The sequence below is a fragment of the Salmo trutta genome, chromosome 13 (assembly GCF_901001165.1).
Source record: "Salmo trutta chromosome 13, fSalTru1.1, whole genome shotgun sequence".
In the NCBI taxonomy this organism is placed as follows: Eukaryota; Metazoa; Chordata; class Actinopteri; order Salmoniformes; family Salmonidae; genus Salmo; species Salmo trutta.
The window spans coordinates 77,630,050-77,656,020 of NC_042969.1; the positions used below are offsets into that span (position 1 = coordinate 77,630,050).

The window sequence follows — 25,971 nt, forward strand, 5'->3', positions numbered from 1 at the left end:
GCCAATTCTAGATTTAACTTTGGATTGGAGATGTTTGATGTGAGTCTGGAAGGAGAGTTTACAGTCTAACCAGACACCTAGGTATTTGTAGTTGTCCACATATTCTAAGTCGGAACCGTCCAGAGTAGTGATGCTGGATAGGCGGGCAGGTGCGGGCAGCGATCGGTTGAAGAGCATGCATTTAGTTTTACTTCTATTTAAGAGCAGTTGGAGGCAACGGAAGGAGAGTTGTATGGCATTGAAGCTCGTCTGGAGGGTTGTTAACACAGTGTCCAAATTTGATCACATGATTTTTGTAAAGTTCACGCAGTTGACATGTAGGTGCAAGTCAGACAATTTCTATCCCCATAATGCAACTCACTTCGAAAGGCGGTGACCAATGATGGTCACGGACTTGACAAAAGCGATCAGCTTGATGACTGTATATGCTGCCAATGCACCTGAGAAGAGTTGCCAAAGAATTAGGATCTCCACTAGTGCCGCATTTAAGCAATAAGGCCAGAAGGGGTGTGGTATATGGCCAATATACCAAGGCTAAGGGATTTTCTTACTCCGCGTTGCATTGTGCCTAAGAACAGCCCTTAGCCGTGGTATATCGGCCATATACCACACCTCCTCGGGCCTTATTGCTTAATTAACCCACACGTTCCCTCTTTAAGAAAATGGAACAGAAGAAGAATATGTCAAAAGTACAAATAAATGTTGCTTTAGAAATGTATTGAGTCTTTTATTTCCTAAATAGAAAATGCAAGTTTTGTGGTTATTATTCTTATTTCCAATGTGCTGATTTGGCAAAACTGGTGACATGTTAAAAAAAGTATATTTGTTGAAATATTGTCAAATGAATACTGTATGTATGTGATTCTGTAGCCGTCCTTGAATCAGGAGATAATATAATGTATCCTCTGCTCAGTTTATTACAGAGAGGATTTTATCCCTCAAGTGTGGAGGCTCTGTCCTGGTCAGTCCTACAACCAAAGAGAATCGGTGCATTCGACCAGTGCATTCGACCAGGTCTCTCATCCTCATTAACCCTTGTGTAGTCTTAACATTCTGTATACTCCCCTTGTCCTAAGGGTAACAAATGACCTGCCTTCACTAAACCCCTAAAATAAAGCAGCTTAATTGAATTTTAAACCCCCAATCTATTTAGCATGAAGAAAGAACCTGTCATTCATCACAAACTTTGTGAATATCTTGGTTTTCCCTCTTCACAATGCAGAAAGACTGCATTTAATCAGTGGACACCACTCATTTTTATTACAACACACCTGTCATAATTGTTTTCTTTTCTAAAGTAGAGGTTTATTATTATTATTATTATTGCTAAAGGTACCGCATAGGTGTAAACATGACTTTTTTAACAAGAGATAGCACTTGTATAGCCTAAGAAAGTAGCAGAGATGTGCAGAAAGTAGTTTTGAATGCATTTTATTGAAGGGAAACAATAACAGTCTTGAACTTTTTTTGGCAACAGTGATATATACTTATATACTGTACAATGAGGAATCGAACTACAAAATACTAGTCTTCTCCCATTTTTTTAACCATTGCCGCCACCCACAAGGTGTATAAACAACAACAATAAATAAGAATAAAATAAGATAATAGATACAAAACAAAAACATGAAGAACATAAATCAATCAACTCTAATTAGCACATGTAGGACAGTATGCAAGTGTGTGTGCATGGACTTTGCAGATGTATTTCTCACATGTGCAGCACATAGTATTTGTTTTACATTCCTTCTTTGGGGGACAGAATTGGCATCTCCTCTTGCCTGCCCCAGCTGCAGCCTCAGGTGGATCAGGACAAGATTCAGCCCCCTGAACAGCTTTCACAAGCGCTGCAGAGGCTGCTGTGTGGGGGAGGCGCTCCCTTCTTTGAATGTGTGGAGTTACAAGTGTCTTTCCCAGCTGCTCCAGGAACACCCTCACTTACAGATATGAAAATAAAAATGTACCTCTGAATGGAACCAATTGCTCATCCACTGTTACTTCAGGCCCAGGGCTGTAGAGGTATGGCAGACGCTCCACCCACTTCTCCCAGACCTCTTATAGCCGCCAGTTTCTCTCACACGTCTTGCAGGTCTTGACTCACGGTTATCAAATTGTAGCATTCTTGAGAAAGTGTGACAGACTTTCAGTGGCATCGTGACACGGAAAATCGCCCTTCCACTCTCTGCATCCCAGAGACTACATGTAGCCTCGCCTCGGGACCTATATACACCACTACGAATAGCAGCCCTATGTAGGCACGCAGGTCAATCTCATCCATCCTTTTCCAGTTGTCTCCATATTTACGGAAACCCTCCAAATTTGTCATCTCCAGGATGATTTTTTCGATGGCTGGTGTGATGAGCATGTAGAATGTTGAGGTGATGTTCTGGGCATGGGCAACGGCATGTCTTGTGGGCCCTGGGGTCATCCTTATGACATTTTGTGCTGCCATCCTGCCCTGGTTGTCATATGGTGACAAGGACCATGTTATTTTGCTGTTCTTTAATTAACAAAAATATCTCTCTTTCAGCTTGTGGGATTTCTTCTTCATCTGAAGATGATGCATTGTGCTCTGGGTTGTATTCTCCCCCATCTTCTTCTTCAGGTACCTCCTCCTCTTCTAAATCATTGTTCTCTTGTTCCTCCTGGACATCTGAAAAAAACAGATCTACGTCCTGTTGTTCACTGAAACGTTGCACTCATGGCTTCAGCAGAGAGAGAACTGGGGGGACTGTCATCTGCAGCACCCATATAGCCTCTGACTGCATTTCCCATTAGTAAACAATGCTTTCAAGAAATGCTTATTTTGTCTGAAATTGTGTTTATTTTGTCTGAAATTTTGTTTGTTTTGTCTGTGAACTTGAATCGTGTGTGGGTTTGTGGAGGGGAGATGCTGCACATGCACAAGAAACCCTAAGACAATCTGTGTACCCCGGTGGTGTACAGCAAATATGAACCAAGGTGATGTTTCACTTTTTCTGATGTTGGGGTCACTCTAGGAAAAGTCATCAAATTTCAAGTTCAAAAAATATAATTTAGGGGGTTTTCTCTGCTGTTTAACATGACCCTTAAGACAACAAGGGTTAAGACTGCATGTAGCCTTGATTTCTGAGGCATTAGATATTCTAATGTAACACAGTGGAACACCCCTAAACCGCTGGAAAGAAGGAGACAAGCAAAATGAAATTTCATATTTTTGTTTCTTTAAATTCTTTCAGTGAATCTAAGTCTGCAGGCAGCTTGGGGGCTCTGCCTCCAACTCATCTGCCTATCCCTGTAGAGAAGAGCTGGTTTATACTGCTCCCTAGTGGAAATGATGAGGCATTGCATTTACAGTGATGTTATTTATGACAAACCTCAGCAATAATTCTCAAAGCGTAAAACTCCTTACCATTTTGAAGTTAACCCCTATATTTTGAATTACCATCCAAGATCCATGGCCACAGACAAAACATGCTTTTCATGGAAGGCACTTTCACTGTTCTGTCCTCAAACTCTCGTCTTCCCCCACAGGAGGACCCCCCAGCAGAGCCTTCGTAACGGACATGTTAGTTGTCATGTTGGGTTCGATGAAAGGAATATACACTGCTCAAAAAAATAAAGGGAACACTTAAACAACACAATGTAACTCCAAGTCAATCACACTTCTGTGAAATCAAACTGTCCACTTAGGAAGCAACACTGATTGACAATAAATTTCACATGCTGTTGTGCAAATGGAATAGACAACAGGTGGAAATTATAGGCAATTAGCAAGACACCCCCAATAAAGGAGTGGTTCTGCAGGTGGGGACCACAGACCACTTCTCAGTTCCTATGCTTCCTGGCTGATGTTTTGGTCACTTTTGAATGCTGGCGGTGCTTTCACTCTAGTGGTAGCATGAGACGGAGTCTACAACCCACACAAGTGGCTCAGGTAGTGCAGCTCATCCAGGATGGCACATCAATGCGAGCTGTGGCAAGAAGGTTTGCTGTGTCTGTCAGCGTAGTGTCCAGAGCATGGAGGCGCTACCAGGAGACAGGCCAGTACATCAGGAGACGTGGAGGGGGCCGTAGGAGGGCAACAACCCAGCAGCAGGACCGCTACCTCCGCCTTTGTGCAAGGAGGAGCAGGAGAAGCACTGCCAGAGCCCTGCAAAATGACCTCCAGCAGGCCACAAATGTGCATGTGTCTGCTCAAACGGTCAGAAACAGACTCCATGAGGGTGGTATGAGGGCCCGACGTCCACAGGTGGGGGTTGTGCTTACAGCCCAACACCGTGCAAAACGTTTGGCATTTGCCAGAGAACACCAAGATTGGAAAATTCGCCACTGGCGCCCTGTGCTCTTCACAGATGAAAGCAGGTTCACACTGAGCACGTGACAGACGTGGCAGAGTGTGGAGACGCTGTGGAGAACGTTCTGCTGCCTGCAACATCCTCCAGCATGACCGGTTTGGCGGTGGGTCAGTCATGGTGTGGGGTGGCATTTATTTGGGGGGCCGCACAGCCCTCCATTGTGCTTGCCAGAGGTAGCCTGACTGCCATTAGGTACCGAGATGAGATCCTCAGACCCCTTGTGAGACCATATGCTGGTGCGGTTGGCCCTGGGTTTCTCCTAATGCAAGACAATGCTAGACCTCATGTGGCTGGAGTGTGTCAGCAGTTCCTGCAAGAGGAAGGCATTGATGCTATGGACTGGCCCGCCCGTTCCCCAGACCTGAATCCAATTGAGCACATCTGGGACATCATGTCTCGCTCCATCCACCAACGCCACGTTGCACCACAGACTGTCCAGGAGTTGGCGGATGCTTTAGTCCAGGTCTGGGAGGAGATCCCTCAGGAGACCATCTGCCGCCTCATCAGGAGCATGCCCAGGCGTTGTAGGGAGGTCATACAGGCACGATGAGGCCACACACACTACTGAGCCTCATTTTGACTTGTTTTAAGGACATTACATCAAAGTTGGATCAGCCTGTAGTGTGGTTTTCCACTTTAATTTTGAGTGTGACTCCAAATCCAGACCTCCATGGGCTGATAAATTGGATTTCCATTGATTATTTTTGTGTGATTTTGTTGTCATTTTTTTTGTGTGATTTTGTTGTCAGTAAAGAAATAAGATTATTTCATTCATTCAGATCTAGGATGTGTTATTTTAGTGTCCCCTTTATTTTTTTGAGCAGTATATAAAGCTCGGCCTAGATTAAAGGTGTCATTAAAACCTGAGGGAAAAACGTGCCCTGGAGGGACGGAGGTGTATCTTCACGCAAGAAAGAATTGTCTGTTTTCCGGTAGAGGGCGCTAGTATGGGGCATTTGGCAGTGGACGAGGCCAAATAGTTTTTCTCTCCCACGTAAAACGACGACGAGGGTGTGGACACTGGGGACGTAGACAGTCTGCTTCAAACCCAATCTAACGAACTGTTTCTCAGTCAAATTACCTATGCTGTTTGAATCCATCGGGTAAGTACAATTAATGTGTATTTTTACATTGATGTGTTCACACTTCAATCGTCCTATTTCTCGGGTTTGTTTGCTATCGAGATTGCTAGCTTCAGGCATCTGGTCTGAAGTCAAAGAAGAAGGGGAGGAAAAAAGGACTGGCCAAAGAAGCGTCAACTAGTAACAAACTGATTGAAACTAATTCAACGGTCTCCCTCCTTACGGGGCTTTTATAATGAAACTATGTATAAATTGTTGTTAAACAAAGTTGTTCGTTACCTAGGACAGTAACTAGCCACAGCATAGCATTGCACTTTTTCAGCAGCCTATTATCTTACACGGTTATCCAAAACTTTTAAACTACTGCTAACGTTACTAGCTAGCAAGCTATCTGGAAAGCCGGGTAGGAGTAGCGGGCCAGCTAGCTTAGTGGCTAGCTATGACAAGTTCATGTTGGGCTGTCTTTGGCTAGTAATTCCTGGTTGTAGCTGTATTTTTCTGTGTCCACAATGGTTCACACAAGAATACACTTTGCTTGAACACTAACTTACAGAGTCCCATTTGGATTCGTCCCAAATAAGTCATGCATCACTAACTAGGCGAGATATTTATATGGCTATAGCCAACTAGTAATTGCATTTTGGGCAAGAACCCTGTTTGAAAATTTGCACTAACTTACTCTGTCAGGTAAATTAGCTAGCTTTATGCTATTGGCGAACGTTAGTTAAATGTTATTTGGAATGCTCCCTAACAGCCACTGCTCATGCCATGGGTCTCATGGTTTATTTATCTGTATGCATGTAAGCTAATATCCAGGATACGTGTTTAACTTTAATATGTGACCATGGCTTGGCTTTACCAATACATTAATCTATAAAGTTAGAATCAGTCTTCACGAAAACCAAAATGAAAAATTGTATGTAGCCTAGCTATGTAACCCACAGTACACCACAAGGCATATGCATTGACTTTTTATTTTCTTTTACCGTTTGTATTCTTCTAGTCCTGAGAAGCCTTCAGGAAATTGTTCAAACAGGGTTTTTAAATGTAGTGGGTTACAGCAGAGCTTGTCATCTGTCCCAAAACAGATGGTTTGAGTCACGACCAGGTGTTGGGTCAATCACAACATCTATTAGTCTATGCATTGGTTGGAAGTTGGAACAGTGTTCCCTATCGTGTTTAGAATGTATTTAAAAGCAGTGAGGAATCCTTGGCTGTAGTTATATCCGGCGACTATCATCCTTCTCATGTTTGTCTTCTCAGATTTGTGCCACTGGATCGCTGTAGTGTAGCTGTACGGCTCCTGTTGTGTCCCTGACTGTTGCTGTTCTCTCCTTTGAGGGACGAATGCACTCCAGGCCACCCCTGAATTCCTTTGGCTGCCTCCCTTGTGTATTCCAGTTCTCCCACTCCAGTCCCATCACCGCCTCTCAGTGTAAATTTAACAGAAGAAGCCGAGTGAGCCATCATGGATGATATTTTTACCCAGTGCCGGGAAGGCAACGCAGTTGCTGTTCGCCTGTGGTTGGACAACACAGAGAATGACCTCAATCAGGGGTAAGTCTAACTTATCAGTACTTTTTAAAATATGTTTTTATTGTCCTCAGAGCGTCTCAAAAACAATAACTGTTTCAGATGTTGAATTGCATGTACAAGGATGTTATGTCACCTGCTATCAAGTCTCAGAATCATGCATGTGTATATAGGCATCACAGCAGCTTGTGACCAGCTATCAGGAAGCTACATCTATTGGACTCACCCATAGATGTCAAAATAGGTTGTCACACCCGAATGTTGGACTGCTCAGTCATTATTCCATAGCAAAATACACAAATGACACAGTTGCTTGGAAGAGTTTTTTTTTTGAGGGATTCAGATTTAGGCAATTAATACTTTTACGTCTGTTCTTCACCAATCCCCTGTGATGTTATGAGCCTTGAGTTGTGTGCCGATAATTAGTTCCACACAGCTGAAACGGGAAAGCTTCCAGAAATGTGCAGAGACCCACCACATCATCCCATGTACAACGAGAGGACATGGATCTGTTTTGGTTTACTAGTACATAAAAATCTGATGGCAAATATTGCTGGGTAATTAATTGCACAGTCATTGTCTTTCTTTTGATGTTGTCGTCGAGGACTGTGAGGGTTGTTTGTTGCTGGGCACCCAGCCAGCCCGACTCCCCAACTCAGTGTGAACTTGACCTGAGATTTGAACCCACTGCTATCCGGATACGTGTCTTGGCCTGGAATGTGAACTTTAAATGAAGCTAAAGGATGGCAGATGTCTTGGATATGTTTTCACATGACCACTGCCCTGAAATCTTTTTGTTGACTTCCTATTTGTATTAGGTTACTGGGCAAAGACTGAGCGAAGATGCTACAACTACAAAAATAATTGGTGCTTCCTGCCTTAGCTCTTTTTATGTGGCTGTTTTCATTTGACTATTATAGACTGCTAAGCTATAGCCTGGCTTTAATGGTTGCAGTTGGAGGTCCATTAGAAAGCAGGTTTCATCATGCATCCTGGCCTCTTCCACTGTAAATATCCTCGGGTGACTCAGTAAAAGGAAACTCGGCAGGGCTTGTCACCACTGATGGAGCTCAGACATTTCTGAAGGAGGGTGACTTTTGAGTTCTATATTCATGCCTGGTATCTCTGCATCCAGATAGAACTATAGAGACATATAATTGTTGCCCCCGGGCCATGCTGTCTGAAGCTGTTCTTCTCATTTTCATGCAGAGGCTTGATTGTTGTTGAGTACCTTGCTTAGATGTTAGAGAGCATATGTTAGAGAGATATTTTGACCAGCTTTCATTGTTCTGTTTTTTTTTGTGTTCATACTGTTGTCAGTAGCCTATGGTATACACATGCATGGATTGTATTTGTGAGTGTACACGGGTAACTGAACACGTGGCCTGTCTCCATTGCCCGATTGCCTGTTAGGGTGATGTTTGTTTTTCCCCGTGGGGAAAACACATCCATACTGGGCCTTTCAGCCCCTGCAATAACTGTGATTGCATGTTGTTTTTTTTATAGCTGACTATACATACACCCACATCTTCCCTGTTGAATCCCACCATGTCCTATATATCCCTATTCCACACTTTCTTAGTTACTGCTAGTAAAGGTGATTGTGAGCTCATTTCTGTGACAGTGTGGGTGCACAAATGTAAATGCAAGACACAGTGTAGTGGAATGCTAAATGTCCTTACAAGGAATAACACGCAAGCCTCTGGGGAACGGTCTACAACCCTCCAAAAATGAGCATGAGAAAAGGGGAGGAGTGTAAGCCAGGGAATTGTTGTGGGCTGGACATAGGAAACAAATGTGTGTGTGTGTGACAAGCGGAGAGCGAACTCTCCTGTGTGTCTGTGTGGGGCAGCTTTAAGATGGGCAGAGAGAGAATTCTCCTGTGTGTCTGTGTGGGGTAGCTTTAAGACGGGCAGAGAGAGAATTCTCCTGTGTGTCTGTGTGGGGTAGCTTTAAGACGGGCAGAGAGAGAATTCTCCTGTGTGTCTGTGTGGGGTAGCTTTAAGACGGGCAGAGAGAGAATTCTCCTGTGTGTCTGTGTGGGGTAGCTTTAAGACGGGCAGAGAGAGAATTCTCCTGTGTGTCTGTGTGGGGTAGCTTTAAGACGGGCAGAGAGATAATTCTCCTGTGTGTCTGTGGGGCAGAGAGAGAATTCTTCTGTGTGGGGCAGAGAGAGAATTCTTCTGTGTGGGGCAGAGAGAGAATTCTTCTGTGTGGGGCAGAGAGAGAATTCTCTTGTGTGGGGCAGAGAGAGAATTCTCCTGTGTGGGGCAGCTTTAAGACAAGCAGCCCAGTTAGGACCGTTTTTTTTCACTAGTTGGTCTTTTGACCACACCCGGCACTGACAACACCTTGTTAGTCTGGGGAGACAAGGGGACACATCACGGTCAGGAGAGAGCCATACTGACATGACTCCTACTAACGGTCAGTGTAACGGAGATGACGGTGTGGACGGGTTAGTTAGTAACTACCTCTCTGGTGAGGATGGTGAGAGTGGCAGGGGCCACGTTGACAGAGACGGGGGTCCAATCCTGCTTCCTTGTGCTGTTCATTGCAGCCGCCAAAGCATCATTGATTGTGTCCACACCTAGGAGACGAGAACGTTCTACTGTTAACGGTATCCTCAAGGTGAACTGCATGGGAGGAGCCATCTAGCCATGTATGCAGTGACGCAAAACACAGTCCCACACAGAGCACTGCCAGATGTTTTACTGCACAGTTTCTTCAAGTGCAGTTGCAAAAACCATCAAGCGCTATGGTGAAACTCTCTCATAAGGACTCCCACAAGAAAGGAAGACCCAGAGTTACCTCTGCTGCAGAGGATAAGTTCATTAGAGTTACCAGCCTCAAAAATGGCCGCTCAAATAAATGCTTCAAAGAGTTCAAGTAACAGATACATCTCAACATCAACTGTTCAGAGGAGACTTCTTGAAATCAGGCCTTCATGGTCGAATTGCTGCAAAGAAACCACTACTAAAGGACACCAATAATAAGAAGAGACTTGCTTGGGCCAAGAAACACGAGCAATGGACCTTAGACCAATGGAAATCTGTCCTTTGATCTGATGACTCCAAATTGGAGATTTTTGGTGAACTGATCTCTGTATGTGTAGTTCCCACCATGAAGCATGGAGGAGGAGGTGTTATGGTGTGGGGGTGCTTTGCTGGTGACACTCAGTGATTTGTTTAGAATTCAAGGCACACTTGATTCCATGTGTTATTTTATAACTTTTGACCTGTACTGTATATACCTACATGCATGCATAAATACTGAACAAAAATATAAACTCAACATGTAAAGTGTTGGTCCCATGTTTCATGAGCTAAAGACATCCCAGAAATGTCCCATATGCAAAAAAAAGTTGTTTACATCCATGTTAGTGAGCATTTCTCCTTTGTCAAGATCCACTTGACAGGTGTGGCTTATCAAGAAGCTGATTCAACATCAATACACACATGCACCTTGGGCTGGGGACAATAAAAGGCCATTCCAAATTGTGCAGTTTTGTCACACAACACAATGCCACAGATGTATCAAGTTCAGCCATTTAGTTTGTTACTTGTTTCTGACTGAAAAGTTCTGTTTATGAAAAACATTTGCTATTCCCTCAACCCTTGCTCTCTTTATGTGAAACATGTAAGCATCGCATGCATCTGACCAATAGGCCTGACCAATAGCCTAATATAATCACATCAATAAATTGGTTTTAATCTGTGAACACAGTAACACGTGATGTGAAAAATACATTAGAAACAGGCAAAAGTTTACTTGTTGCTCAGGACGGAAAGGGGAAGTCGGATCTGTGGAAAACATTTGACTTAGTCATGGAAATGACTGGAGATCAAGAAAAGGGAGGGTATAGGATCAAGTGTTTTGTGAGTATTATGTGTGCCAAACAGTCACTGTGTAAACAACACCAAATAAGTGTACCAGAGTCTCTTAACAATAAAGAAAAAGATATATAGCCTTTTATTACAGCATACTAAAAACAGTTGCATGCATTTGTGAATTGTGGTTTGTTTAGGCTAATTATTCAAAGCTCCATTTGTTATTTCATTTTAAAACTAAAATGCTTGATTGCATTTCAATACATGAATGTCTCTGTATGCTGAATGATTTATACGGTAGCCTATATATTGAAGTATAGGCTTTAGACTAAGCCGGTTGGGCTCTTAGGCCTACAGCTCAATGGTGATTATACAAGGATACTATATCAAGCCTACTAATGATAACGACCTTAATATTATGATCATAATTGTAATAACAATAAGGATATCATGAAAAATGGGGGCATAGGAGCAAGAGCTGCATGCATATGTGTGACAAACAGGTGCTGTTAGATTACAATATTTTTCTGCCTGTTTGGTACAGTGTAAACAACACTAAATACATCCCAGTCTGTACTTATGAGAGAGAAACAGTAAAGTCTTTACAGCATAGCAAAGACTAAAAACAGCTGAGTCTGTGAAATTGCTTTATCCGACATTTTGCCGTTGCATGAGGCTTGGTGCTCACGGAATCAGTAGGCTATTAAACAAACACTCAAACAGGCAACAGAAACAAGGTCTGTCTTATTTCTGTAGATATACAGTACCAGTCAAAAGTGTGGACACCTACTCATTCAAGGGTTTTTCTTTATCTTTACAATTTTCCACATTGTAAACTAGTGAAGAACACATATGGAATCATGTAGTAACCAAAAAAGTTTTAAACAAATCTAAATATATTTGAGCTTCTTTGATGTAGCCACCCTTTGCATTGATGACAGCTTTGCACACGCTTGGCATTCTCTCAACCAGCTTCATGAGTCAGTCACCTGGAATGCATTAATATATATATATTTTTTTGATTTAACTAGGCAAGTCGGTTAAGAACAAATTCTTATTTACAATGATCGCCAAACCCGGACGACGCTGGGCCAATTGTGCACCGCCCTATGGGACTCGCAATCACGGCAGGATGTGATACAGCCTTTATATGAACCACGGACTGTAGTGACGCCTCTTGCGCTGAGATGCAGTGCCATAGACCGCTGCACCACTCGGGAGCTATGATCGTTGATCGGAGTCTACAGAATGCATTATCAAGAGATTTAAATATGTATTGTAGTACTAAATCAGTGACATAGTAAACCTAATAAAAAGTCAGCCAATTGAGAACCAGGGACTGTAGTGATGCCTCTAACACTGATATGTAGTGCCATAGACAGCTGCGCCACTCGGGAGCCCAATTAACAGGTGTGCCTTGTTTTAATTTGTGGAATTTCTTTCCTTAATGTGTTTTAGCCAATCAGTTGTGTTGTGACAAGGTGGGGTGGTATACAGAAGATAGCCCTATTTGGTAAAAGACCAAGTCCATATTATAGTAAGAACATCTCAAATAAGCAATGATATAAGACATGGAGGTCAGTCTGTAGAAAAAATAATGAACCAAATATCTATCGCTCTCTCTGAGAATATATCTTTGGAGCAGCAGGGTAGCCTAGTGGTTAGAGCGTTGGACCAGTAACCGAAAGGTTGCCAGATCAAATCCCTGAGCTGACAAGCTAAAAATCTGTCGTTCTGCCCCTGAACTATTCCTAGGACGTCATTGAAAATAAGAATTTGTTCTTAACTGACTTGCCTAGTTAAATAAGGGTTTAAATAATAAAAATGACTAACAATCACCAAAAATTATAGCTAGACAATCAGTATTGATTTTCTGTTGATTTTGTTATGTTTGGGCAAAATAACACAGCATTAGCCATAGCAAAATACATGGAATTGTAGGAAATTAGCTTTAATATGGCTAAATGTTCTCTCAACTCCATGGAGAAATGTGTAGAATTGCAGGAAATTGGCTTAAAAATGCAAAGATTTCGCGACCCTGCGAACATGGGGTGGGGGGCCTCTAAAATGTTCTTAAATTCTGCCTGGCTGACCATGCCCCCTGCAATGCCCACCACCACCAAAGCACAATTTTTAATCCAGAAAAAAACCCTCCAATACGCAACAACTTTTCATGCAAATATTATAAAATCTGCAAAAATAAATATATGCACATTTTCCCACCAGTGGTGTGTTTCCACCAAACGGACTTGTTGCTGATGAAAATCACTGTGTGATGATGTAGTAATCACACTGTACCTTTTCTCTTTAAGTTCTCATGTTCGATGTGTTTCCATCGCATTTTCAACTCCACTGATAGTATTGTCACAAACTGTTGCGTTAACTAGCAAATGTGCCTACTCTGGTCTTGGCATGCAGATATAGTGCGGGTAGGCTATACTACATAATGAGATTATTATGGATAAGAGCGAGAATATTTGTACTTGTCAAGCATCGACCAGAATAAGACCCTCTCTTTATTGTAGAGGAGCATCAAGCTCATCACCGTTCACTTTCACCACCCTGTGAAGATCAACTTATTTCATCTGTAGCCTAATAAACTGCATGCTTCCAGAGTCGTAGTGGGAGGACCACACACCATATCATCTGTAGCCTAATAAACTGCATGCTGTCCAGAGTGGTAGTGGGAGGACCACACACCATATCATCTGTAGCCTAATAAACTGCATGCTGTCCAGAGTCGTAGTGGGAGGACCACACACCATATCATCTGTAGCCTAATAAACTGCATGCTGTCCAGAGTCGTAGTGGGAGGACCACACAACATATCATCTGTAGCCTAATAAACTGCATGCTGTCCAGAGTGGTAGTGGGAGGACCACACACCATATCATCTGTAGCCTAATAAACTGCATGCTGTCCAGAGTGGTAGTGGGAGGACCACACACCATATCATCTGTAGCCTAATAAACTGCATGCTGTCCAGAGTGGTAGTGGGAGGACCACACACCATATCATCTGTAGCCTAATAAACTGCATGCTGTCCAGAGTGGTAGTGGGAGGACCACACACCATATCATCTGTAGCCTAATAAACTGCATGCTGTCCAGAGTGGTAGTGGGAGGACCACACACCATATCATCTGTAGCCTAATAAACTGCATGCTGTCCAGAGTGGTAGTGGGAGGACCACACACCATATCATCTGTAGCCTAATAAACTGCATGCTTCCAGAGTCGTAGTGGGAGGACCACACACCATATCATCGCGTGACTCCAACTTTACTTCCATATGATGGTTATTATATCAATATTTGCACTTAAAACCGTTTCCACCACCATTTTTCGGATAATCAATTTAAGACACAATGATCCCACCGTGTCAAACAAGCAAATTATCGTGCGCCATTTAATTTTTTTTATATGTACCGATACTTCCTGTTTCCATCACGGCTTTCGTGATTTTTCTTTTGTACGGGGTGACTTTACCGTAGATGGAAACGTGTTTTTGCAGAAGGAATGCACAGAGGCAGTGGCAGAGCCATAACACCTTCCTCTCTTGCATTCTTCTGTTTCCTGTACTCCTCTCCCAGTGGTATTAGATAGTGCCACTCATTTCCCCTCAACATTTCCTCACGATGGACAAACGTATGCTAATGAGTGATGTATTCTTTTGAAGTGGTCCGTTTGGGTAGCATTAGGCTATGTCTTGAAGTCTTCTTCTATTTAGGCCTACTCTACCGTAGTTCTTATTTTATGTCTTACACCTGTCTCTGAGTTTTTATTCCTGCACTGAAGATCAAAACTCTTAAAGATAATATTGGCTGTGTTTACACAGGCCAATTTATTGGCAAAAAGCTGATAAATTGGTCAAAAGACAAGAATTGGGCTACCTGTGTCGACGCAGGTGGTTCAGATAGTCAGTGTATCTGGTCCACTTAGCATAAAAAGTAGCCGACACCAGAACGTTACAAAAATGACTCCCTGGCTCTGCCTCAATCCCCCCACTCCACTCTGCCTCAATCCCCACTCTTCATAATGTTGTGTGTGTGTGTGTGAACTGTTCTGCCAGTCTGCTGGGTGGTAAAGGAGTGTCAACCATAGCTGTAGGCCTACTATCTGTAGCTATAATAAAAGCACATTCAAGAATAAATCATCCTCAACATGAATTATAGTTTCACTTCTGCAGAGTTCTGCTGTGGGTGAAAACCTATCATTAGGCCTAAAGTCAGTGCTGTGACATACCATGGTTATGAGTTAGAGGCTCCTTGTTTGGTGAAGAGGAAGGGTGGATTGTGTACGGTCACAGAAGGCTGTTTATATTTAATTCCCCGGGGAAGGGTAGACGTGTAGTTAACCCATATAGCCCAGCACCTGACTGGGCTGAGCAGACAGTAGTCTGGGAGGGTCACCAACATAACGTTATGTCTGTGTTGGAGGGGCTGGCCCTGGACTAGGGTGTGAACTGTAAAGCCAGCTGTACCCTTTGGGCCTTCCCAGCTCCCACTGGAGCCAGCTGCAACTCATCCTACTGTAGGCTACAGTCACACTAAACAAGTATGAGATTTCTCAAATCACAGTCAAGCCTCTTTAATTGGTAGCTTGACTCTCATTTCTGTGGATGGCTTGTTACTTGTGAGGTTTTTTTAACAGTATTCAAATAGACTAGTGTGAAAGAGGATTAGATCTGTATCAGGCCATTGATGTTTGACATATGATCTCACTGTGAGCTCAGCATAGAGACAGAGTGTAGACGGGGTTCTTCCATCTGCCGATCTGAGCCCTGTTGGCAGGTGGAACTGCCTAAAGTAACCCCACCCGGGGGGGCGGGGGGGGGCAGCCAGGACGGCAGGAGAAAGCCCTTCTGAAGCCCCCTGGCCTGGGCAACCCTGCTGGAAAAGGTCGGCGACACCCCCCTGTCCTGTCTCCACTGACTGACTCATTGGCCTGGGTTAGAGCCCTGCACAGGCATTAATTTTAAGCCTGAGTCCTACCCATGCCCGCAATATTCAGGCTCTACACTACTCAGGCCTGATTGCTTCTGCCAAATTTAAGGCCCTGCCCGAAATCAGAAATATATTCCTCTGATAGTAAATCCATTCGCTGCCCCTTTCTGTCACTCACTCCTTGCCAGCAGTACCAATGAGGAAACACCATCCAACTCTCGACCGTGTCAGCGTGCATGTGCACGTCCTGCCACAGGAGTCGCTAGAGCGCCATGAGACAAGGACATCCCGGGCCGGCCAGACCCTCCCCTAACCCCCCTAACTGCGGTGCAGTGCCTTAGATCGCTGCGCCACTCAGGAGGCCCCACCCACATTGTTTAGTGGGTTTTGCGTATACTCACTTCTTAGTCCCCATGATGGGCATCTAAGTAGTGGACGTACACTACTTTGATAAACTAGTATTTCTTCACACTTTAGGCGCAGCAATGTGCACATGGCGGTAGGTCTACGTGTGAATGTTCCGAAATGCAATTGGTGGGGAAACACTTCTAAAATGTGCACCGCGGTTTCTTGGACAGAGATGGAAATATCTGTTAGAAATGTTGAGGAGAGATCTAAAGATGCAACAATGTATCATGGGTTGCTAATATGACTAGGAATGCTGCCTTTGGCTGCAAGACAATACAAGAAGTGGAAAGAACCAATTCAACAGGAGAACGCATATGAGGAAGTCTCAAATAATTGCCTCCATGTTTCTATGGTGGGATTTTGGTTATACACTACTTTGAAGCAAGATAAGACATGCCTCATAATATGAAGTAAAATGTCCAGGTTAACCAAACAAATGGTCTAGGTGCCTGTGCATTTAAAGGGTAATTAAACAAGCTTCCTGCCATCCAGGGCATCTATATCAGGAGATGTGGTAGGAAGGCCCAGAAATGTGTTACTCCAACCACCCAAGCCATAGATTATTCTCTGCTTCTGCACGGCAAGCGGTACCGGTGCATCAAGTCTGGCACCAACAGGCTCTTTAACAGCTTCTATCCCCAAGCAATACCACTGATAATTAGCTAACAAAATAGCTACACGGGCTATCTGAGTTGACCTTGTATCCTCATTGACCTTTTTATTTTTGTCTCTATGCCCACTCGCAGGGCTCTACACACACAGACACACTGATACTCCAACACACACAACACTCACTCACACATATGTACATACATTTATACTGACTCGTGTTTTGATCGTGTGTCAAATTGCAATATTTGGGTAAAATAATTGCAATTTAGATTTTTTTGGGGCCTATATCGTGCAGCTGTAGAATGAACTCTGCTGGGATCATTCATTTCAATTACTGTCCTACGTGAGATCATTGTCTGTTGGAGAGGGCCTCTGTAAGAGCACACTGTGCTCACAACAGATTTAGCCCATCTATACAACATCATCCACCCATATTTCCGGATGGTGTGTGTCTGGGGAGGCAGGGTCTCTGTGGGCCTCATTGAGGCTGTTTTCCCTGGAACACAGTCTCCTGTGTGTATGTTGTTGTGGAAGTGGAGGGTTAGGACTCCAGGAAGGGGTCTGCTTTCATCACAATACCCCCTCAGTTCTAACCCTCAGTTCTCAACCACCAGATATAAACATTCAGCACTTTTCTCTCTGTCTTTCTAGCAAGTGCAGCATGATTTAAATTATACGCAGAGGTTCATACACCTTGGCACACAAGCTCATCAGAGCCCTATGAAATTCTTCTGAAATTCCGGAATGAGTGGGGAATGGAAATTTCATCGTCAAATTCCTCTCCCAACTGTTGCTCTACGAGTTGACTGGGGGAGAGGGAGAGAGAAGGATCTGTGGAGGGTGGCTGAGGTGATGAAGGCCAGTGACAGGAGAACACAGTAGTAGCCAGAGAAATGCAGGATGACATAGCAGCTGGGGAGTTGTGTGAAGGAAGTCTCCCCGACCCTTATAAGGCCTGCAGAGAAAGATTGGCCTGTTGTTTTAGTCCCCCTTTCCTGACTGCCTCACTACTATACTCTGGCCAGCTCTCCCTCTGACTGTCCCTCTTTCTATTTAGCTTTCCTTTTCATGCACGCATTCTCTGCATGGGCTGCGTTCAGTATGAACAAATGTAGTGAAATGTTCAATTAAACGGTTCCTGTGCTGTTCTGGATGACCAGTTGAAAAATTGGGAAGTGTTGGAGATGCTGAGGTTGGGGACCGCTGTCAGCATGGCCACTGCCCTTTTTAATTACATCACTCATTTCTTCAAGCCACACCCACCAAACGGAGCGAACATACGTCAGTCTGTTGAAGAACGTTTTGGGGAAAGGTGTCGTTCAGTACAAAGCGTTACACAACGTACCAAACGTTCAATCGAACTGAATGCACGAACCCAGCTCTCTCTCTCTGGTTGACTGGCGTTGTCACTGTTAGGTTCTCAAGGTCATTGCTGGGATGCTGTAGTGAGGAGGCGTCACTCCTGTCCTGTCACTGAGGCCAGTCAGGCCACTGTCCTAACATGTGTTTCTGTCACTGTGACTAAGGCAGAGTGGGATGGTTTGCCACTGCCAGCAGCACTGTCGCTCTGTGACTGACTGAAGGGCAGGCTGAGTTCACATTTAGTTCCTGTTTTCTGGCTGGATGTTGACTGAATTTCAGTATCAGTCAGGATCAGCTGTTTTTGCCCACTAGTTCGCTGCACTGCATTCCCCTGTCTACTTCCTAATTCCACTCTGCTGTTTTCAATAGATATAAACACTTTGAAGACTTACTTATAGGCATTTTAATGTTTCTATATGCCATTAGGCATCGACACATAGCCATTAGGCCTAACAGGCACAGGGAGTTTTTGCCTACCTCACATTTACTAACAGGCCTATGCTGTAAGTAGCACCCTTTAGTACTGAGAATCCAGATAGGCCTACACCATTACTAAGTAATGAAGAGTCCTGCTAGGCATTTTCAGTTCCTTGCTGCTGTTATGTTACAGGGTTGTGTTGTGTCATATTTAGCCTCTGGTCATTTTACAAATAAATATGTTTTCATATCATTTCCCTTTCCTCATTGCTAGTAGTAAGCCGTCTGTGGTGTGAAAGCAGTACAGTGGGATGTTAATGTGGTGCTGTATTCTGTCCTCAGGGACGACCATGGCTTCAGTCCTCTCCACTGGGCCTGCAGGGAAGGCCGCTCCAGCGTGGTGGACATGCTCATCATGAGAGGGGCTCGCATCAACGTCATGAACAGAGGAGATGACACGCCCCTGCACCTGGCCTCCAGCCACGGCCACAGAGACATCGTGGGCAAGGTGGGGCTGAGTGGACACACACTGCACACACACACAAACAAACACTTGAGGTCAATTAAGGTCTCTTTAGGTTGATATAGCTTCCCCAATAAAAGCCCAGGAAGGAACTTATGAAACCAGAGTTGATGGCTGCTCAACACCCAAACTCACTGCATGGTTAAGACCTGTCTACTCTTGTTGCAGTGCTGACATCAGTCATTTCACGGGGAGAGACATTGGCACCATTTCCCAAATAGTGTTGGGTGGATATTGTTTTTAAACTGTACCCAGTTGCAACATAGCATCTTCAACTCAAGCCTAAGCAAGTCAAAATGAGACACTGACACACACACTGTGATTTGCCATAGGTAATCAAGTCAGTTATTTTCTTTAAAATAATTGTATCTTTCTTTCTGGTCCTTCTAGTAACTCTCAAATCTTATGTCATTCAATGCAGTAGTGTTAGTCTATGACAGGTTTCTGGTTTCGTAGTGCTGCAGACCACAGTTATGATTTGGTTTAATATTAGACATGTCATAATACCTCTGGAATGTTTGAGCAGACAGGAGAAATCCTTTTCCAGGCCTGCCGTATGTGGATTACTAGCGTCACTGTATATAATCTAAACAGGATCTGGACAGCCTTGTGTTGTCTAATCTAATCTTGTGGTTCGGTCTCCTAGCTGATCCAGTGCAAAGCAGATGTCAACACTGCCAACGAGCACGGCAACACCCCACTGCATTACGCCTGCTTCTGGGGTCAGGACCCAGTGGCTGAGGTCAGTATGCCCCCTGGTGGCCTACTGTGGGTACTGTCTCTATTTCTATGTGAATAACAGTTTATGTACCACTGGAGTTACATTGATGTCTATCTTCCTCAGGACCTGGTGACTAACGGAGCTCAGGTGAACATCTGTAATAAGTATGGAGAAACTCCTCTGGACAAAGCCAAACCTCACCTGCGTGAAGCCCTCCAAGGTATTCAACATCCTATTACTCTGCATCATCCATTGTTGGCAAGAAAACTGTGATTTATTATCTGTGTTAGCCCTGTTACCTAATCAATGTGTGCTTTCTGTTCGCCCCCCTCTCAGAGAAAGCAGAAAAGTTGGGCCAGAGTTTGACCAAGGTCCCCTTCAAGGACACGTTTTGGAAAGGCACCACCAGAACTCGACCCCGTAAGTCCCACAGCCACAAAGCCATTTACTAGCTGCCTGGTTTTCATTACTAAGCTCGGAGAAAACAAGAAGTGAATATCAGGCACAGTTCGTAGAAAGGAATGAACATCCAGTAAATGTCCCACAGGTCTCTGGTTGTCCCCAATGTGCCTGATGACATTTCCACTACCTTTCAGTGTGCTAAATTGTTCAGAAATAGTAGGGCTTTTTGCCAGGCCTAGGGCTTCAGCTATGCTCTTCAACTCTGTCCTGTCCTCTGTGTGTCAATGCGTGCAGGTAACGGCACGTTGAATAAAGCAGCGGGCATTGACTTCAAACAGCTCTCCCTCCTGGCTAAGATCAATGAGAACCAGTCTGGAGAGGTATGGAGCTGTTGTTTCTACATGACTGCTGTTTTATCTGTTGCTGATGTCCGCAACTCATGTTACAAAGTGATTCATCTCTGAAACACTGACATACATCAGCATATGCTTTGCATCAAGTTATACTGTATATTGTGGAGGTTATGCTGGAACTGTGTCTCAATCATTTTTTCTTTAGTTGTGGCACGGACGCTGGCAGGGGAATGAGGTTGTGGTGAAAGTGTTGAAGGTTCGCGACTGGTCCACCAGAAAGAGCAGAGACTTCAATGAGGAGTATCCCAAACTCAGGTAATAACTTTTTACCTGCTTATTGTTCATTGTAGGTGTATTTTCTCCTGTTCTGTGGATATGTCTTTCTTCCTCTTACACGTTTTTATTTACTGACATGTTGATCTGTATGGAAGTTATTTTGGTTTAGATTGTCCCGCATATGTCCCATCCTATATGTATATTTCTCTCTCTTTCCCCGTGTCCCTCTTCCTCGGGCCCATCCCAGGATATTCTCCCACCCCAATGTGCTGCCCATGTTGGGAGCGTGTCAGTCTCCTCCCGCCCCTCACCCCATCATCATCACACACTGGATGCCCTATGGCTCCCTCTACAACGTGCTTCACCAGGGCACTGGTGAGTACCACACTAACCTGCATTGTACTAAAGACTTCCAATGTGGGATAGTACGTTGAGTTAAGGTCATGGAAAGACGGCTGATGTTTTATATGCCAATTGTGCGTTGTTTGTATCTTGTTTTTTATCTTATTTTGTACATAATTTTGCTGCTACCGTCTTTTATGACTGAAAATAACTTCTGGACATCAGAACAGCGACTACTCGAACTGGAAGATTTTTCCTTTAATGAGTCCGACACAAAGGATATACTGCTTTCTTGGGAACAGGCCCAAATCCCCGTCATTTGTGTGAAGAAAAGATGGAGAAAGGGGGGGCGGAGGTCGGGCTGCCTTCTGAGAATTCGTAGGCGAGTGAGTAAACCCACGCTGCCATCTGTTCTATTGGCCAACGTGCAATCATTGGAAAATAAAATTGATGACCTATGGTCAAGATTATCCTACCAACGGGACATTAAAAACGGTAATATCTTATGTTTGAACGACGATACGGATATATAGAGCTGGCGGGATTTTCCATGCACCGGCAGGACAGAGAAGCTATGTCTAGTAAGACGAGGGGTGGGGTGTGTGTCTATTTGTCAATAACAGCTGGTGCGCGATGTCTAGTATTAAACATGTTTCGAGGTTTTGCTCGCCTGAGGTAGAGTGCCTTATGATAAGCTGTAGACCACACTATCTACCAAGAGAGTTCTCATCTAAATTATTCATAGCCGTCTATTTACCACCACAAACCGATGCTGGCACTAAGACCGCACTCAACCAACTCTAAGGCCATAAGCAAAGAAGAAATTGCTCACCCAGAAGCGGCACTCCTAGTGGCCGGGGACTTTAATGCAGGAAAACTTAAATCCGTTTTACCTAATTTCTACCAGCTTGTCACATGTGCAACCAGATGGGAAAAAAACTCTAGACCACCTTTACTCCACACACAGAGATGCATACAAAGCTCTCCCCCGCCCTCTATTTGGCAAATGGTCAGATGATGCGGATGCTACGCTACCGAACTGTTTTGCTAGCACAGACTGGAATATGTTCGTGGGAATCATCCAATGCCATTGAGGAGTATACTACCTCAGTCATCGGCTTCATCGATGACGTCGTCCCCACAGTGACCGTACGTACATATCCCAATCAGAAGCCATGAATAACAGGCAACATCTGCATCGAGCTAAAGGCTAGAGCTGCTGCTTTCAAGGAGCGGGACACTAATCCGGACGTGTATAAGAAATCCCGCTATGCCCTCCGACGAACCATCAAACAAGCAAAGTGTCAATACAGGATTAAGATTGAATTCTACTACACTGGCTCTGACGCTCGTCGGATGTGGCAGGGCTTAAACTATTATGCACTACAAAGGGAAACCCAGACGCGAGTTGCCCAGTGACAGGAGCCTACCAGACGAGCTAAATGTTTTTTTTTATGCTCGCTTTGAGGGAGAAAGCATGCATGAGAGCACCAGCTGTTCTGGACGACTGTGTGATAATGTTCTCAGTAGCCGGTGTGAGCAAGACCTTTAAACAGGTCAACATTCACAAAGCTGAGGGGCCAGATTATTACCAGGACGTGTACTCAAAGCGTGCGCGGACCAAAGCTTCTACCCCGAAGCCATAAGACTGCTGAACAAATCATCAACTGGCCACCGGACTATTTACAATAACCCCCCCCCTTCCATTTGTTTTGAACACTGCTGCTACTCGCTGTTTATTATCTATGCATAGTCACTTCACCCCTACCTACATGTACAAATTACCTCGACTAAGCTGTACCCCCGCACATTGACTCGGTACCGGTACCCCCTGTATATATAGCCTCGTTACTTTTAAAACATTTTTTACTTTAGTTTATTTGCTAAATGTTTTCTGAACTCTTTCTTGAACTGCACTGTTGGTTAAAGGGCTTGTAAGTAAGCATTTCACAGTAAGGTCTACATGTTGTATTCAGCGTATGTGACAAAGTTTTGATTTGATTCATCGAATATGCCTGGACGTCTGTTTTTAAAGTTCAGGCTTAAGAATTGGAAAAGATCTAGCTAATCATATTACTGTACTAGTGACTGGAGAAGGAGTACAATGTTACAGCTGTTGCTAATGTGTGAAAATGACTGCCATGGATCTGTTTTCTGTCAGACTTTGTGGTTGACCAGACACAGGCGGTGAAGTTTGCTTTGGACATTGCCTGTGGGATGGCCTTCCTGCACACGCTCGAGCCCATGATCTCTCGACACTCTCTCAACAGCAAGAGCGTCATGGTGAGAGAAGGACTCACATTAACATTACATATGCACTACAGTGATATAGTTGTCATGTGTTTCACTCATGCTTCTTATGCCTTGGTGGATGACTTCCTTGTGTTTGAAACCAACTGTTATAATGACCTGATATTCCTTGACAGATTGACGAGGACATGACAGCCAGGATCAGCATGTCAGACGTCAAGTTCTCCTTCCAGTGTCCAGGCAGGATGTACTCCCCAGCATGGGTAGCCCCTGAAGGTACATCACACACTCAGCCATTTTCTCTCTGTTGCTTACCGCTTTTCACCTTTTTGAGAATGTAAATATTTGCTTTATTTAACTATAATGTATGGAACTCGTACAGCTATGAACCTATGTGTGTGATTCTGCCCCTGTCTGTCCTGTGCCAATGCAGCCCTGCAGAAGAAGCCTGAGGAGATCAACCGGCGGTCAGCAGACATGTGGAGCTTCGCTGTGTTGCTATGGGAGCTGGTGACCAGGGAGGTGCCCTTCGCTGACCTCTCCAACATGGAGATAGGCATGAAGGTGAGACCGCTTCAGTTCAGGGTGCTAGAAGTTATAGGATTCATTACATCATCGGAATCTCAAAACACACGTCTCTGTTTAGTCTTCTTCCCAGAGTGTCTCTGACATAGTTCCCTCTCTCTGTTCTGCCCTCAGGTGGCCCTGGAAGGCCTACGACCCACCATCCCTCCCGGCATCTCACCCCACATCTGCAAGCTCATGAAGATCTGTATGAACGAAGATCCAGCCAAGAGGCCTAAATTTGACATGATCGTGCCCATCCTGGAGAAAATGCAGGACAAGTGAACTGCTTTTTTGCTCTGCCTTGAATTACCCTCCTAAACCCCCAGATATCTTGTCCTAGATATCTTGCCCCAGATATCATCCAGATATGTGGTGCTTACCAGTATTGCCTTAGACCTACTCTCACTACTTACCGCTGCCCTCAGTGCCTCTGTAACTTAAGCCTCTGAAAACTAAAATGGCGACAGTCACTTGTTTTATTCTTGATTATGATTGATTTTCTTTTTTTTTTTACTTATCAAGATGAGTTATCAGTACTTTCATCTACGTCACTGTCTCATCGTGTCCATGCAGGAGCTAAGAATGGACTGTTCCGACTGTTGTGCTCTAATCATGTGGACTGAGTACAAGCCTCTATCTTTGACTGAATAACCTGTGGAGGTCAGGATGACAATCTGTCTGTTGCACTGCTTCCTTTCTTTACCTCTGGAGGGGGTCTCACTATCTAGGGGTCAGACACTGTAAAGTGACCTGTAACCTGTTATTACTGATTAATGAAAGCTCTTACGAAAACAGTATGTTGCTATATTAGCCTGAAGCTTGTCTTGTGGAACTGAGTGTGTACTGTATGGCTGGTTTCCTTTGTTTCAAGGGCAAATTGTATGTATGCAAACAGGATTATAGGATTGCTCCTGCTTAGACTATTTATCCGACCAAGCATTTCAATGTCCAGTATTCTTCAGTAAGTGCAGGGGAGTGAGCAGAACCACTTTTTACACGTGCTTAGGCGTCCGCATACTAGGTTCTTGTTGCTCCTAGCAGAACTCGGCTAGGCGACCATCTGTGCCTCATACACCCTTATTAAGACATTTGCTTGAAAAACAAGAAAAAAGCAGCAATATTACTATTTGTCCCTCTTCAGAAGCCGTACAACAACATATCCATAACACTTCCTGAAAATATTCTGAATTAATATAAGATAAATCAAGAAATATGTTTGTTGACCTTTTTGCAGAGGTCTTAGTCGCTCAATTTTACATCTAAGATGTTTTGTGCAGTATTTCTCAAGTAAAATGTTTTTGCCTGAAAATGTGTCATCTCGTTGAATGACAAGTCAGTGAAGAATCCCTACTGTTGACCAATCACCAATGAAAGGACGTAGACTTCAGCTACCAAACATGCCTTGACAAAAATGTGTGCCGAACAGCCGGGAAAAAACCTGCAGAATGCTGCCGAACACCAAAACGAACTAAAGAAATCTGACATGCTTAAATAACATTGATAATTTTTAACGTTTCATCCACTGTATATTCTGCCCTCAGATCATTGGGATTTGTTTTCTTCAACTCCCAGTTTTGTTGAATTCTGTGGCTTTGTTTATGCCAGAGGCAATTCCCAACATTTCACAGGAAAGTGAAGATGAAGTGGACAATAAGGGGATAACATTAACATTCTGCATTGTTGTAGCCTCATGAGTTATTTCCTCTTTTATTGACCTATGTAATACTTATTTGTTTTTTCATATGCATTTGTTCTGTCTGTCCACCAGCTTGCTTATTTGTGCTGAATCACCAGGGTAAAAGCCAAGAACGAGCATGTCTTATACAAAACTATGTAATTTATATATAAGTATATTAAAAACAAACAAATAATTTATTTAGTCTGAAAGATCTTCTATTGGTGTGTTTCTCAATCTGGTGAGTGATAGTGGAGGTTCATTCTTGCAGCTTGGTGCAGACAAGCTTAGTGTTTATTGCAGAATTACCAGCATTTACTAGTGTTCTGTCCAACATGAC

At 43.9% G+C, this 25,971-nt stretch overlaps 1 protein-coding gene across 3 annotated transcripts; it reads left to right on the forward strand.

Annotated features, from left to right (window-relative positions):
* The first annotated feature begins 5,299 nt into the window (after positions 1 to 5,299).
* LOC115206565 (integrin-linked protein kinase) lies at positions 5,300 to 25,824 on the forward strand. Of its 3 annotated transcripts, none has more exons than XM_029773686.1 (13): positions 5,300 to 5,440; positions 6,683 to 6,976; positions 18,865 to 19,030; positions 19,692 to 19,787; positions 19,890 to 19,986; positions 20,103 to 20,186; positions 20,463 to 20,548; positions 20,727 to 20,836; positions 21,045 to 21,172; positions 23,301 to 23,422; positions 23,566 to 23,665; positions 23,823 to 23,953; positions 24,089 to 25,824. In XM_029773686.1, the coding sequence occupies exons 2-13, from the start codon at positions 6,888 to 6,890 to the stop codon at positions 24,236 to 24,238; spliced, it is 1,359 nt and encodes a 452-aa protein (XP_029629546.1). In that variant the 5' UTR covers positions 5,300 to 5,440; positions 6,683 to 6,887; the 3' UTR covers positions 24,239 to 25,824. The 3 variants fall into 3 exon arrangements, with proteins under 3 accessions (XP_029629546.1, XP_029629547.1, XP_029629548.1); XM_029773687.1 differs by having other exon boundaries at positions 5,322 to 5,440; positions 6,778 to 6,976; XM_029773688.1 differs by having other exon boundaries at positions 5,322 to 5,440; positions 6,821 to 6,976.
* The last annotated feature ends 147 nt before the right edge of the window (positions 25,825 to 25,971 follow it).

What these genes read in the sequence shown, in the direction of transcription:
- LOC115206565 (XM_029773686.1), top strand. Translation starts at nt 6,888, where the DNA reads ATGGATGATATTTTTACCCAGTGCCGGGAAGGCAACGCAGTTGCTGTT. An exon ending in TCAACAGCAAGAGCGTCATG is followed by an intron (nt 23,423 to 23,565) that starts GTGAGAGAAGGA and finishes ATTCCTTGACAG; the next exon opens with ATTGACGAGGACATGACAGC. An exon ending in ACATGGAGATAGGCATGAAG is followed by an intron (nt 23,954 to 24,088) that starts GTGAGACCGCTT and finishes TTCTGCCCTCAG; the next exon opens with GTGGCCCTGGAAGGCCTACG.